Below are 12,628 nucleotides of genomic sequence, written 5' to 3' on the forward strand. Positions count from 1 at the left end.
AAGACAATATTTTTTCCTAATATCCAACCTGAACCAATGTTTTACTGAGGTTGTTAAGCATGGGACTGAAAGTTCCTCAATCTACTGCTGATTGTGATGATGGAATAGAGAGAATGCTTATTAAAAAAATCCAGATGTTATGAAACTTGGAGAGCCTGCAAGCAATTTGAAGGGTGGTATGAAGGTTTGAAATTATCTTGATAAATAGGAAAAAGTGCTCAAGTGATGAGGATGCAGCTCTGTAAGGGCACACACAGAGTGCAGAGACAGATGCAGGCATTGCACAAAACCTCAAAGGAGACAGCTGGCTGTGCAGCAGCCTCTCTAAAAAAGTGTTTTGAAGAGGTAGAGGACCATAACAGTAATGTGAATCAGCAATATCCTGCTGTTGTAATCAAAGCAAACACCGAACCTGGATACATAAATACAAATATTTCTCCAAAACCTTCCCTTGCATCTCCTTTCACTAAATGAAATGAGTGTCCTTCAGCTCTATTCTGAGATTCAAGCATAAAGGCAACTGCACATACTGCAAAATGTACCTTGCCAACATATTCTGAAATGCAAAATGAGAAAAATCATAAAGACTGCCAAGCTTTAGATGCAGACAGGTTACCTCATTCTTTAATCCTACTTTCTGCCAAAAGGGCAATTGCAGAGATGATGTACTAACCTTGGACTGCCCGATTCAGTCTTTTAGATAACTAATTTAACTAGCTCTCAAGAGATGGGCTCTGCTGAGTGCAGTAGGGTATGTATTCATTGGACTTCTTTCATTGCTACAGCTGAACAGCCCCATCTCTCACTAACCCACATCAGCCTGTTGGTGTCACCTTCTCACCAAGCACAGAGGGTGGCACATTGTCCCCAGGGGATGCGGTCCCTGCACGGGACCCATGTGGCTCTCAGTGCAAACCTGATGTCAGGTGCTACCAGCAATCCCCATCCAAACCCCACTGGGATTTTACACTGGGAGCAGCCTGTAAATTAGATAAATATTGCAGCATAGTTGTAAGGCAGCAGTATTAAATGCTTCCAAACATAAAGTCACCCTAGAGATGTGTGTGGTCAGATGGGATCCAGACAGCTCACATTACTCTACGACACTTGCTGAACTCTTTCCATCATATCCTCATATATCACGTGTTAGGAAGCCTGAAACATTATTCCTGTTGGCAACACAACTACATTTTGTCTCTCAGCACTAAGCACTACAGGAATACACAGGGACAGATGGCTTGGACTCTTCTTCCTACCTGAATAAACACAGGCACACCCAGGGAAGCAGCTGCTGCAACGTCAAGCTCAGGGGCAAAATACCAATTTGCCACCTAAATTTCACCTGTTTGGCAGCGCAGACCTTCTGCAACAGATGCTAACAGCATGCTCCAAGTCATCGCTTCTCTTGAGGTGTCTAAATCAAGTGGGAAGACTCCCAAAACCCTGAGAGCGACGTTCAACGTTCATAGCCTGAAATCCCCATAAATGAGGGTGTAGTCATTCTGCTGTCTTCCCTATTAGCTGAAGGCTCTTCTTTCACTTGACCTTCAAGACAACCCAAGTATCCTTGACTCCATGCTCAGCAATTGATACTGGTTATTTAATAACTACCAGGGAACCAGATGGGTAAAAATCCACCCTGCTCAGTTATCTATGATCGAACACGTTTTCCAGGAACTTTGTCCCAGTGAGAATTTCTAGAGGATTATAAAGTTTAGTCTGACTCCATGCCAGTGATTCCCCAGACAGGTCCCTGTGAGGCTTGGGTGATTTCTCTACCATTTTATAGGGGATTGCAGGCCCAGATCAGTCACTCTGGTAATGGGGTAGGTGTCATAGGACACCCCAAAACAGCTCCATTGCTACTTACCAGCGGCTCAGCCCCCATCTCTCTCTTCATCCGTTACATGACCCTGGCAAGGCACCCAACTTCTATGCATGTGCCACAGGTCCTCAGCACAAATGACCCACAGAAGCCATCCCACTGCCCTCAGGTCCTCATCCCCTCCCCTTCTCTCTCCCATCCATACTCGTGCATAAGGCCAGAGGAGAGGCTGAGTGTTGATGGGCTGATTTCCTAGAGGGGCTCTGAACAAGTCTGAAGGCTTTTTTAGAACTAGGTGAGAGGTAAAGTCACCTGGAGGAGAGATAGAGTCTATGATGCATTGGAGGTTGGGAATGGGGTCTCCTGTAGCACGACTGCTAGAACTTCAAGGTTAACCCCAAGAATCACGACAGATCTGTCCAAATCCTCTCAGTGATTTCATCTGGTTTCCCAGCCAGCTTGCCAATCAGCCCACAGTGCCTCCTCTCCTAATTACCTATTAATCACAACACTGAAGATGATGGAGGATGATCACAGGAAGAGCTGGAGGTGCTGGGCGGAGGAGAGAAGATGCATCTTCTATGGCCATGAAATCTCTGGAGTTGGTCACTCCTGCTCAGGAGCACAAAAACAAATTGAGTCTCTCCTGCTTGGGCTACGGATGAATGTAGGATGAACTCCTTCCCTAAGGAATGCCTGACCTGACATACTGCAATCTTCAGCCTCCTGAACAACTTCCCACTCTCTGAACGTTTGCACAGATCCATCTGGGGATTGCAAGATACAATGAGCATCATGAAGCTGGCCAAGTGTGTGAAAAGCACTCTGCTTTGTCATGGCAGTTATCCTGTCATAGGAGTTATCCAAGCCAACAGTTTAACCCTCAGCTTTGCCTTACAAAAAAATATTGATGTTTTCTTTAAATTTCAGAATAGTTGGTTGATGTGGCTCTAATGATTTACCAGGCTCTGGGTCAAACCATGCAGCATGTAGCAATGACACAGCAGAAAGCACAATGACAAATACCAGCCAGGGGATAAGCCTTCTTTTTCCTCCTAGCCTGAAGAACCAGAGACATCATCGTAAAGGAGGTTCCAGGGGTGCAGCTCTTTGCAATACATCTTCCCATCATGCTAACAAGAGTCCAGTTAGCTTGAGTTATCTCAGCTGAGGAAATGACCCCAGCACTTTTTCTAGGGAGATGCTGAAGATTCATGGTGTTGCATACAACACTGGAAGACAAGCAAGAGTGTTGGCAGCCCGTGAACAGGCTTAGAGTAGCTCATAAATGTGACATCTTTCAAGTCAAAGCAAAAGTACCCCCCCCCCAGAAGCCCTCAGGTTTATCCTGCAAGCTCTCACAAGAGGTGGATAGCTCAGAGACTGTAGTATAAGTGAAACCACCCGTACCAAGGGCACTCATTGCAATCATTAACAAACAGCTCACAAGCCAGCTGAGGGAAAAGTCACCCTGTTTACTAGCCTTCAGATATTGTTATGGAGTCAAATAATACCTGGAGAGTGGGCCTTGTGGGATATTTTCTTATAAACTTTCCGTCTCCGAGGTTTAAACATTCTGACTAGGGCTGCGTGCATTCAGTAAAGTGATTCTACCAGCAGAAACCATGGGTTTCAATTGGCTGTGGTCTAAGCTAGGCTAAATGATAAAGGAAAGTGTCTATCCATCTGAAGACCCTTGTTTTGGAGACGTGTTAAGTCAAAGAGAAACACCCACACAACTCAGGAGCCCCAATGCTTTAGCATGTTGGACTAACAGGTCCAGCAGCTGATGACCCATTTGATCCTCATAATATCCAAACACCCAAATGGGAAGTTATTTCAGCCCATCTGGGATCCCTGTCTTTGCAGTACACCCAGAAATAAGCCAAAAGTAGCAAGTTCTCAGCCCAAGCCCTCCCCCAGCCCTGCAGGCAGGGAAAGGAAGATTCACCAGGACTGTAGAGTGAACACCATCACATCATCACCCCTCCCCTTCAGGTTATGCATACCTCAGTTTTACGACAACTATTTTTGCTGCTCTTCTGCTCTTTGACTTATGTCTTGACAGTCAACTCTTCAAGGCAATGCTTTTGTCTCCTGTCTCATCTATATAGGACCATTTAGAAAGCATATCACGATCCCTTGTGTGCTGGTCAGGTTTTGGCTGTTCCTTTGATTACAGCCCAGCTGTGTGTTGTTACAGTCACTAAGAGCACTGTTTTTTACAGCTGAGGGTGGCTGGATCAGTCAGAGAGAAGTAATCTGTATGCTTCTCACCTCATGTGGGTGCGCTGGGGACTACTAGCCCTTATCATTCATCTACCTGGGCGTATGTGAAGGGGGCAGAGATGGAGTTCTGTGCTGCTGCAAGCATTTTCATTCACAGTTGGGATGTAACAACCTTCAGAAAAAGTAAATGTTTACAGGGTGTTTGCTAACAAGCCATTTCCATCCACAGGTTATTGCAAGTGGGTAAAAGGGTCAACGGGGACTGTAGGAATTCTGGCTGTGGGTCAAGCTGACACACTGCTTATTGGTACACTTCTGCTATAAAACTCATCCAGACCTTGCATGAGCAGCACTTTGCCAGCTCCGCTGAAGGAGCTGTAGAAGAGAAGCAGGGAAAACAAGGCAGCGTCAGGCACCCCAGACTCAGGCCAGCATGGTGTCTCTCCTGGACAACATAGCCAGACCTTCTGCTGTCATTCTGCAGCTGTCTGTGGTGCTTGGTGTCATCTTTGTCCTACTGAAGGTGGTCAGATTCTATCAGGGGAGGAAGAAGATCCTCAAAGCCCTGGAAGCATTTCCTGGTCCCCCAGCGCATTGGCTCTATGGCCACAACCATCTGGTAAGGACAGAGCTGGGCTCAGCTGGGGTGGGTTTGTCCCAGCATCTGCTTTCTCTGTTTCCCAGGAGGAGACAACTTGCATGTGGTTTCCATAGAAAGATAAATTTAGCGTCTGCTCTCCCTGCACATCCTTATTTTTCTGCCTGAATTCAGTTTCTGCTTCACTATCGTTGCAGATAACTGGTGACAAAGTATTGAATCTATTAGTGTCACTGGGAGAAGAATACCCATATGCCTTTCCCAGATGGTTTGGACCAGTGCTGCCATCTCTAATAGTCCACCATCCTGAATATGCCAAGACTATACTTGGACGAGGAGGTAATTCTCTTCTCTTGGGTTTGGGGATTACAGTCCTTCACTCTTCCCTGGGAAGCATGTCCTTCTACAGCATCAGCCACCACGATATTTGTGCTTCCTACTAAATGCAGTAATGTGTGTGACCTGGCAGAGCGATGGCTCTCAGAAGACAACTCAAGATTTTCTCTCTGCTCCTTTTTGTGGAGTTGTTTGTGCTTGGTGGATTCCCAAGGACTTACGTTCATTCTTCTCAGCTTTGAGATTTGTCATGGCTGTTTATTTTCCACACATATTTTTCCCGTGTTCACTGAGGCCATAGATGTAGAAGATCACATTTAAACTTTACCTCTAGTGTTAGAGTATTTTACACATGGAAACAAGACTAGTTCTATAAGGGCAGCTCCAAAAGTAATGCCTCCTATTTTATTACGTTGGCCCATACCATCAGAAGAGGATGTTCGTGGTATGGCAGTATATGCTGAACCTTCCCACCAATATTCCATTACATTTTGTCGCCGTGCAACAGATGGCAGTAGAGAGGCAGCATGACAAAATCGAGTTTGACACCTGCTGACATTCATTGATGCTTGCTGAATGTTTGTGGAGAACAGTGGATGTGAGCACAGTGAGGTGGGTGGTGCATTTCAGCAGCGGTGACAGCAGTGTGAAAGACAAGCCACATTCTGGATGGCCAGCACAGCTGTCAGTCCATGACATTAAGACTGTCTCAATCAGTTCATCTCTGGATTGCAACCAGGGAGCTGCATACAGAGCTGAATATTAGCTTCAATGCATTGGAAACTGTGGTGGAAATGTTGGAATATTACAGAGTTTACACCATGTTGATCCCACGAGTGCTTACACAGGAACAGAAAGAACACCACATGCAAGTTTGTCAGGACCTATTGAACAAAAAAAGGAGGCTGAAGGTGATAGTTTTCTGGATCACGTCACTACCACTGACAAGACATGGTGTCACAACTATGAGCCCAAGTCACTACAGCAGTCCATGGAGTGGCAAGTGGCACCATGTGAATTCCCCATCAAAGAAAATGTTCAAGATGCAACCCTCAGCGCGTACAGTGATGTGCACTGTCCTCTGCAACAGGAAAGGGGAGATCCTTCTGGTTTTCCTGGAACCCAAACAACTCATCAGCTCTGATTTCTTTATCATGACACTATGCTGAATGTTTGAACTTTGAGAAGAAGACAACCTTTCTCTTGTAACACTATAATATCAGGCCATGTGCCAGTTTGAAGAGTGTGGGGTACATTGCCAGTCTTGGCAGGCATTCCTCCCACACCAACTGTGTAGTCCAGATTTGGTACCTTCTGACTTCCATCTGTTCTGGCTGATGAAAAGCAATAATGCCATCCTAGCAGCTGTGAAACAGTGGGTCACCTCCATTTTTACAGGCGTGGCATGCAGGCTTCTTGTTCACTGTTGGCAAAAATGCACAGTTAATGGTGGTGACAGAGTTGAAAGAATAGTGATTTGTACCTGAGAATTTGCTCTATCAAATAGTGTTACTGTGCTCTTTGTAGCTATTATAGTTTCCCTGGAAATAAATAGGAGGCATTACTTCTGGAGCGACCTACGTACACTGTGATAAAGAGGAGGGATTCTACTGGCAGTTTATCCTGAATTTTCTTGATACATTGTGTTCATTAGCCACTTATACTGTTCTGGCCTTTATTTTGTTTTACAGATCCCAAGCCTCCTGTACCTTATCAGTTCTTAGTTCCATGGATTGGTGAGCAATTTTCTTCCATTAAGCCTATAAGCCGCGTCACACGTTTCATTATCCTCTTCCTTTATTTCACTTTCTTCCATCCTAAAACCAGAGCATGCAAGCAGGAGGGTTAGGCAGTGAGCATTAGCACTGGAGTTGTCCCCATCGTTGAGCAGCATGCCTTCCCCCCCCAGGCCCTGAACATCACCTGCTGCTTGGCCATGAGCAGCAGTGAGGCTGCTGGAGCCACGAGCAGAGTGGGGTGGCTGATGGCTGTTTCTGGTGTCTACAGGCAAAGGGTTGCTGGTCTTGAGTGGAACCAAATGGTTTCAGCATCGGAAGTTGCTCACTCCAGCGTTTCACTATGATGTGCTGAAATCTTACGTGTCCCTGATGTCAGACTCAGTCAAAGTGATGTTGGTAAGAGGGGGGAAGAGGCTTAGATGGTTGCTAGAGCTCTGTCATCTGAGGGCGTGGGGGGGAATTATTTTCTTAAATTTGCTTTTCAGTTTTGTTTCTCTGAAATTTCTTCCTCTGGCTGTTGCACTTATTCTCTCTTCCACCTGCTTCCCAATGAAATCAGCCACAGCGAGAATATCTGTTCATAGCCCAGCAATGGTAGACACAGAAAAAGAAATGCAAAGAACGGTTTGATTACGTTCACAGGATATGCAGTGAACTAGGGCCTCTTTTTTGGAGACAATAACTAGCGGTGTGGATCGAAATAGGGACAGGAATCATGACCTGATGGTACTGTGGCTGAGTCTGCTCTGGAAGTCTGTCTCTCCTCACGCTTTCTCCACCACTAGGATAAATGGGAGAAGAAGAAGTCAGTAGAGCTCTTCGAAGACGTCAGCCTGATGGCGCTGGACAGCATCATGAAATGCGCCTTCAGCTACAACGCCAACTGCCAGACTCAGAGGTCAGCACACAAACTTCCCAACCCTGGGACAGCGAGTGCCCCTGTTTAATCTACTTGCACTGCTAACACACACTCTGACCTCGACCTCTTACAGCAACTCAGACACTTACATCAAAGCCGTTTTCGACCTGGGCTACCTCATAAACAAGAGAATACAGAATTTCTCCTACCAAGATGCCTTCTATGACCTGACTCACAGCAGCCGGGAGTTTCAGGATGCCTGCAGGCGGGCCCATGCCCACACAGGTATTTCTGCTCCTTGCTCTCCCAGCTGCACCTCTTGCACACTCGCATCTGGAGCAGCTCAGTGGGGTTACAAAAAGCACTGGCCAGAGAGTTAGACATTAAACAGGGTCCAAGAGGCTGAACAAACAATTGTGAGCTCTCTGGCAGGATGCATCTAACATTGGTCGTTTTTCTACATAGATAAAGTAATACAAGAAAGAAAGATATTGCTCTCCAATGACAAGGAGCTAGACAAGATCCGGAAGAAGAGACACCTGGATTTTCTGGACATTCTTCTTTGTACCAAGGTGAAGGTTTGACATAATCCCATCAGATACCATAGATTGTACTTGCATGGCACAAGGGTTGAACGAGCATCCCTATTTCCTAGCCTGGGGAAAGGTGGACAGAAAGGAAAGGTAATAAAGATGTGTGGGATGCAGTGAGCAAACATAAATAGCTCAGAATTTCACCTTCCTTGTTCACTTCCATCAAGTCCATTCCTATTTTGAAAGGTGTGGGCTATCAGAAACCCGAAGAAAGACCTTTGGGGAGGATACAAGGAGGCCGCCTTGGCTGCAGTTCTCTCAGGAGGTTTTGCTCCCTGCCTTCTGTAGTTTTACCTTCACAGATGCCTTCAGAAACTCTGGACAGAAGCTGCCATTTGGTGTTGAGGATGAAGACACTGTGCTCACTGCTCTTTGTGGGGCTTCTGCTTTCTTTTGTGCCACCATCTTAAACAAAAGCCAAAAGAAACCAAACTACTGAAAAACGTAACAGAGGAACAAATGGGTTGTCCTGCAATAGGCTGTCCTGCTGAAGGGCCAGGAGCTGGTATTGCAATAAAACCCAGCTCTGTTGACTGCAGAGTCAGCAACCAACAGCTCTGTTCTCACGTATACTGGATATAGTTTCTACTGGCTTAGCTCTTGGTATACAAGGAGATACAAAAGAAGCCAAACCAGGTCCTTCTTTCTCAGCATCTAGGGCTGTTTTTACACGCAACAGAGCTAGCCCAGTTAATGAGAGCATGAGAATGATATATTCTCCTCTTTGCTAGGATGAGAATGGAGTTGGCCTGTCTGATGAGGACCTGCGTGCTGAGGTGGACACATTCATGTTTGAGGGGCACGACACCACAGCCAGTGGGATCTCATGGCTCCTGTACTGCATGGCATTGCACCCCAAGCACCAGGCACTGTGCAGGGAGGAGATCCAGGGGATCATGGGGAACCGGGATACCATTGAGTGGTGAGCTAGCAGTTCTGAGTTCTTTACCTGAAGCTTTTTTCAGAAGAGGTAATTGCCTTAAGTTGTGCCGGGGAAGGGGCTCAGCTTGGATATCAGGAATAAATTCATCTCCAGAAGAGCAGTGATGCAATGGCACAGCTGCCAAGGGAGGTGGTGGGGTCACCATCCCTGGAGGTGCTCCAGAACCATGGGGATGTGGCTCTGAGGGACATGGTCAGTGGGCATGGTGGGGACAGATCGGGCTGGATGACCTTAGACATCTTTTTTCAACATTAATGATTTAATATCTCATTTCCCCATTGCTGCCACCAAGCATAGCCTGAGCCCTGGTTTGCTTTCAGGGAGGACCTGGGGAAGATGACATACAGCACCATGTGCATCAAGGAGAGCTTGCGCCTGTTCCCACCCGTCCCTGCAGTGTCCCGAAGGCTCTCTAAACCTGTTACGTTTTCTGATGGGCGCAGCTTACCTGAAGGTCTGTGTTCATCCTTCTTGCTGCTGTCCATCACAAGGGTGGAGGGGGCTGGTTGGGGGGCTTCCAGTCTTACTTCTCTCTCCAAAAGGCTGCACAGAGCCACCACGCTCATTGAGCCTGGAAGGGTGAATGGTGAGGGCCCAGAACCTGCATAATGCTGATCGTGTCCAAGAGTAGGTGTTCACCCATCAGTACCAGAGTGGGGCCCAGCTTTGAGACCATTATTTCTTCCATGGGAAAGATTCAGAGCTAACCCATGTGGACAGGCTGGAAAATGTTTCTGCCAAATCCTCCGCCACAGCCCCAGCAGAGTCCAGGGAGGGAGGGCGTCCCCCAAACACTCTCAGTCTTCACCCTTCACATGATGAGTATTTTCACATCATGAGTATTTTCTCACTTCCAGGCTCCCAGGTTTCGTTGAACATATTTGGTATCCACAGGAACCGGGATGTATGGGAAGATCCCGAGGTATGTCACCTTCACAGCAAGAATGGGGAGATGATCTCACAGCCCAGGCTATCACTGTCCTTGAACAAGGCAGCTCACACCTCCATGCCATATTTCTGGGGAGGGTGGGTGTTCTTTTTGCCTTTTATTCCGACGGTCCGTGTGTAAATGTAAAGTTAAATGCTGCTACCAAACACCCCAAAGGCTTTGCAAAGCTTGTCTTTATGCAAGGTGACACGGAGCTACTCTGCCTGCCTTCAGCAGCTCTGATGAGATATCTCCAAGGGGAAGATCTGCAAAGCCACCAGCACCCCCTTCTCATCCATCCAGTGGCTTTGCAGAGGAATGAATGAGCGTCAGCTGCAGCTCCCCTGGAGCAGCAAAGGCCACTTCCAGTCCTACCTTGGGGACCAGAGAACCTGCTGCTGCTCATGCTTGGGCCAATGCTGACCAAACGGCCTTTGCTGCTCCCACAGGTATTCGATCCCCTGAGGTTTTCTCCTGAGAACTCAGCACACAGGCATTCACATGCGTTCCTGCCTTTCTCTGCTGGATCCAGGTGGGAAATCCTTCATCCCTCTCCCTCCTCATAGGTGCGTGGGGTTGTGCTCTGGATCCTAATCCCCTCAGCACCCCTGGGTCAAGTTGGCTTTGCCATCTCAAAGAGTCTCCATGATGGGATGTCTACTGAGCTCTGCTAGCTCCAGAGCACTTCCCACACCCAAGGCACTGGGAATGCAGGTCTCATTAACTTGCAGGCTTCAACCTGAGCCTTTGCCCTCTCCCCAGGAACTGCATTGGGCAGCAGTTTGCTATGAACGAGATGAAGGTGGCTCTGGCACTGACCCTGCTCCGCTTCGAGCTGTTCCCCAATGCCTCCAAGCCTCCTATGCTGACACAGCAGCTCATCCTCAAGTCCAGAAGCGGTATCCACCTGCATCTGAAAAAGATTTGCTGACCTGATGAGGTGCCACAAGCAGTTCCCAAAGGCCACTCTTCACCCAGAGGTGCCAACCTGTAGCCTTCCTGAACACCTGGGCCAGGGAGGGGGATACCCACCAGACCCACCTTATGTCTTACCCCCACTAACCCCACACTGAGCACCTTGTGCCCTGCAGGCTCAAGTCCCCTCCTTGCCTCAGGAACAGCACTCCTGAGGTTTCTTGGAGGGTTAGCAGGGATCTTCTGTATTCTCCTCATCTCTAGTCTGCCCTGATGGGATTTCTATCTGAGCGCCTCCACATTAAGCTCTGGGAAGAGCCCTGCCTTGATGAGCTGCAGGCTGGCATCGTGCCTGGCATTGCAGAAATGAAGGCCAGCAGGTTTTCCCAACCTGACACTGAACTTCCTGGAGCTGAGGGTGTTCAGACAGTGGGTAGCCTGGAGAAAGCCCTCAGCACCACCACTTTAGCCTCGTTCTCCTCCAAAATGTGAATAAAGCCTTGCCAAGCTGGTCTGCGAGCGTGGCCTTGAATGCTTTTGCACCTACAGTCAGTGGGAGAGGATGAGGCCACTTGAGCTTCATTGGGAATGAGCTGCACCCATTGTTGTACAGCACAGGAGGGTGCAGCCCTGGCATTGCATTCCCCCAAGCCACAAAGGCTACTTGAAGGAGTTTTATGCCCTGAGAATAGAGCTCGAAGCACTCCCATGCTATGGGACACCCAGCCCTCGCCCTGCACCATGTTAGCTTTTCTGTGGTAAGGAAATAACCACAGCAAGCTGCCTTTGAAAGCAGCAGAACAAAAGCAGCGGTGGCGATGACAAAAACCCACGGGCAGAAACAAAGCATGGGTTGGTCCCAAGACTTTTCCTGCGTGGGCTGAGAACTGAGCGCTCAGTACACGAGTGAAAGGCAAAAGCGCCATCATCAGAGAGCGGTGCCGGAGGGGCTTAGGGGACGGCTCGGGGAGGTTCTCTGTGCCCACCCCATGAGGTTGGGGGGCGGGGGGCGGCCTTGGGACCCCCCTTTTCCCCAGCTCAGCTTGCAGGTCCGCGCCGCTCCGCTGGGGGGCACTGAGAGAACCGGGAAAAACCCAAATCCGCCCTTCTGCAGGCAGCCCCCGGGTTCTGAGTGCAGCACAGCCTGGCGCTGCCTATGGGCTCGGGAGGGGGGGGAGGGTTGTTAGGGTCAGGAAGAGGAGTCATTGCCCCTCTTCCTGAGGGCACAGCGAGCACCGGGGAAGCTGAGGCACAGGGACTGCATGCAGACAGAGGTGGTGATGCCATCACCCTTGCAGCACCCATGGGCTCACGCTGCTCTCAAAGATCTGCCCCCCTCAATCCTCCTCCCCCCCTCCCCAGCTTTGAAAGGATAAAATCCCACATCCTCGAGGGTCCGGGTGCTGCAGCTGGGCTGTTATGCGCAGGGAATGATTTGGTCATTCCGCTCTGCCACCTCCATCAGCCATCTTCCCTGGGAAAAGGCTGCACAGCACGACCTCCTCCACCGACCCCACTGCAAAAGCAGCACGAAGAGAAAGTGCTGGACACCCCATCACCCGAGCCCTGTCCGCAACACCTCCTGCCAGGCAGTGACAGTTCTATGCTGCTTCATCCCTCTCCATCCATCACCATGGATACAGCATCCGGATGGGTGATTCCT

General features: G+C 48.6%; 2 protein-coding genes across 3 annotated transcripts in view; one reads left to right on the plus strand and one right to left on the minus strand.

Moving 5' to 3' along the window:
• The window catches only part of EFCAB14 (EF-hand calcium binding domain 14), a 41,250-nt gene that overhangs the window by 25,686 nt on the left and 2,936 nt on the right, over positions 1-12,628 (minus strand). The gene's annotated exons all lie outside the window — the stretch shown is intronic.
• On the plus strand, positions 4,403-11,477 carry CYP4B7 (cytochrome P450, family 4, subfamily B, polypeptide 7). 2 transcript variants are annotated; one of them, XM_004936774.5, is made up of 13 exons: positions 4,403-4,673; positions 4,850-4,991; positions 6,680-6,724; positions 6,996-7,123; positions 7,513-7,625; positions 7,720-7,871; positions 8,052-8,158; positions 8,911-9,101; positions 9,443-9,576; positions 9,980-10,044; positions 10,500-10,582; positions 10,813-11,030; positions 11,230-11,477. In XM_004936774.5, exons 1-12 carry the CDS (start codon positions 4,488-4,490, stop codon positions 10,979-10,981), a joined length of 1,515 nt encoding a protein of 504 aa, XP_004936831.2. In that variant the 5' UTR covers positions 4,403-4,487; the 3' UTR covers positions 10,982-11,030; positions 11,230-11,477. The 2 variants fall into 2 exon arrangements, with proteins under 2 accessions (XP_004936831.2, NP_001316439.2); NM_001329510.2 differs by having other exon boundaries at positions 10,813-11,477.

The sequence above is a fragment of the Gallus gallus genome, chromosome 8 (assembly GCF_016699485.2).
Source record: "Gallus gallus isolate bGalGal1 chromosome 8, bGalGal1.mat.broiler.GRCg7b, whole genome shotgun sequence".
NCBI classification, from domain to species: domain Eukaryota; kingdom Metazoa; phylum Chordata; class Aves; order Galliformes; family Phasianidae; genus Gallus; species Gallus gallus.

Coding starts and splice junctions, on each gene's coding strand:
- CYP4B7 (NM_001329510.2), top strand. CDS start 4,488: ATGGTGTCTCTCCTGGACAACATAGCCAGACCTTCTGCTGTCATTCTG. Junction 7,626..7,719: donor GCCAACTGCCAGACTCAGAG/GTCAGCACACAA, acceptor GACCTCTTACAG/CAACTCAGACACTTACATCA. Junction 7,872..8,051: donor GCGGGCCCATGCCCACACAG/GTATTTCTGCTC, acceptor TTTTCTACATAG/ATAAAGTAATACAAGAAAGA.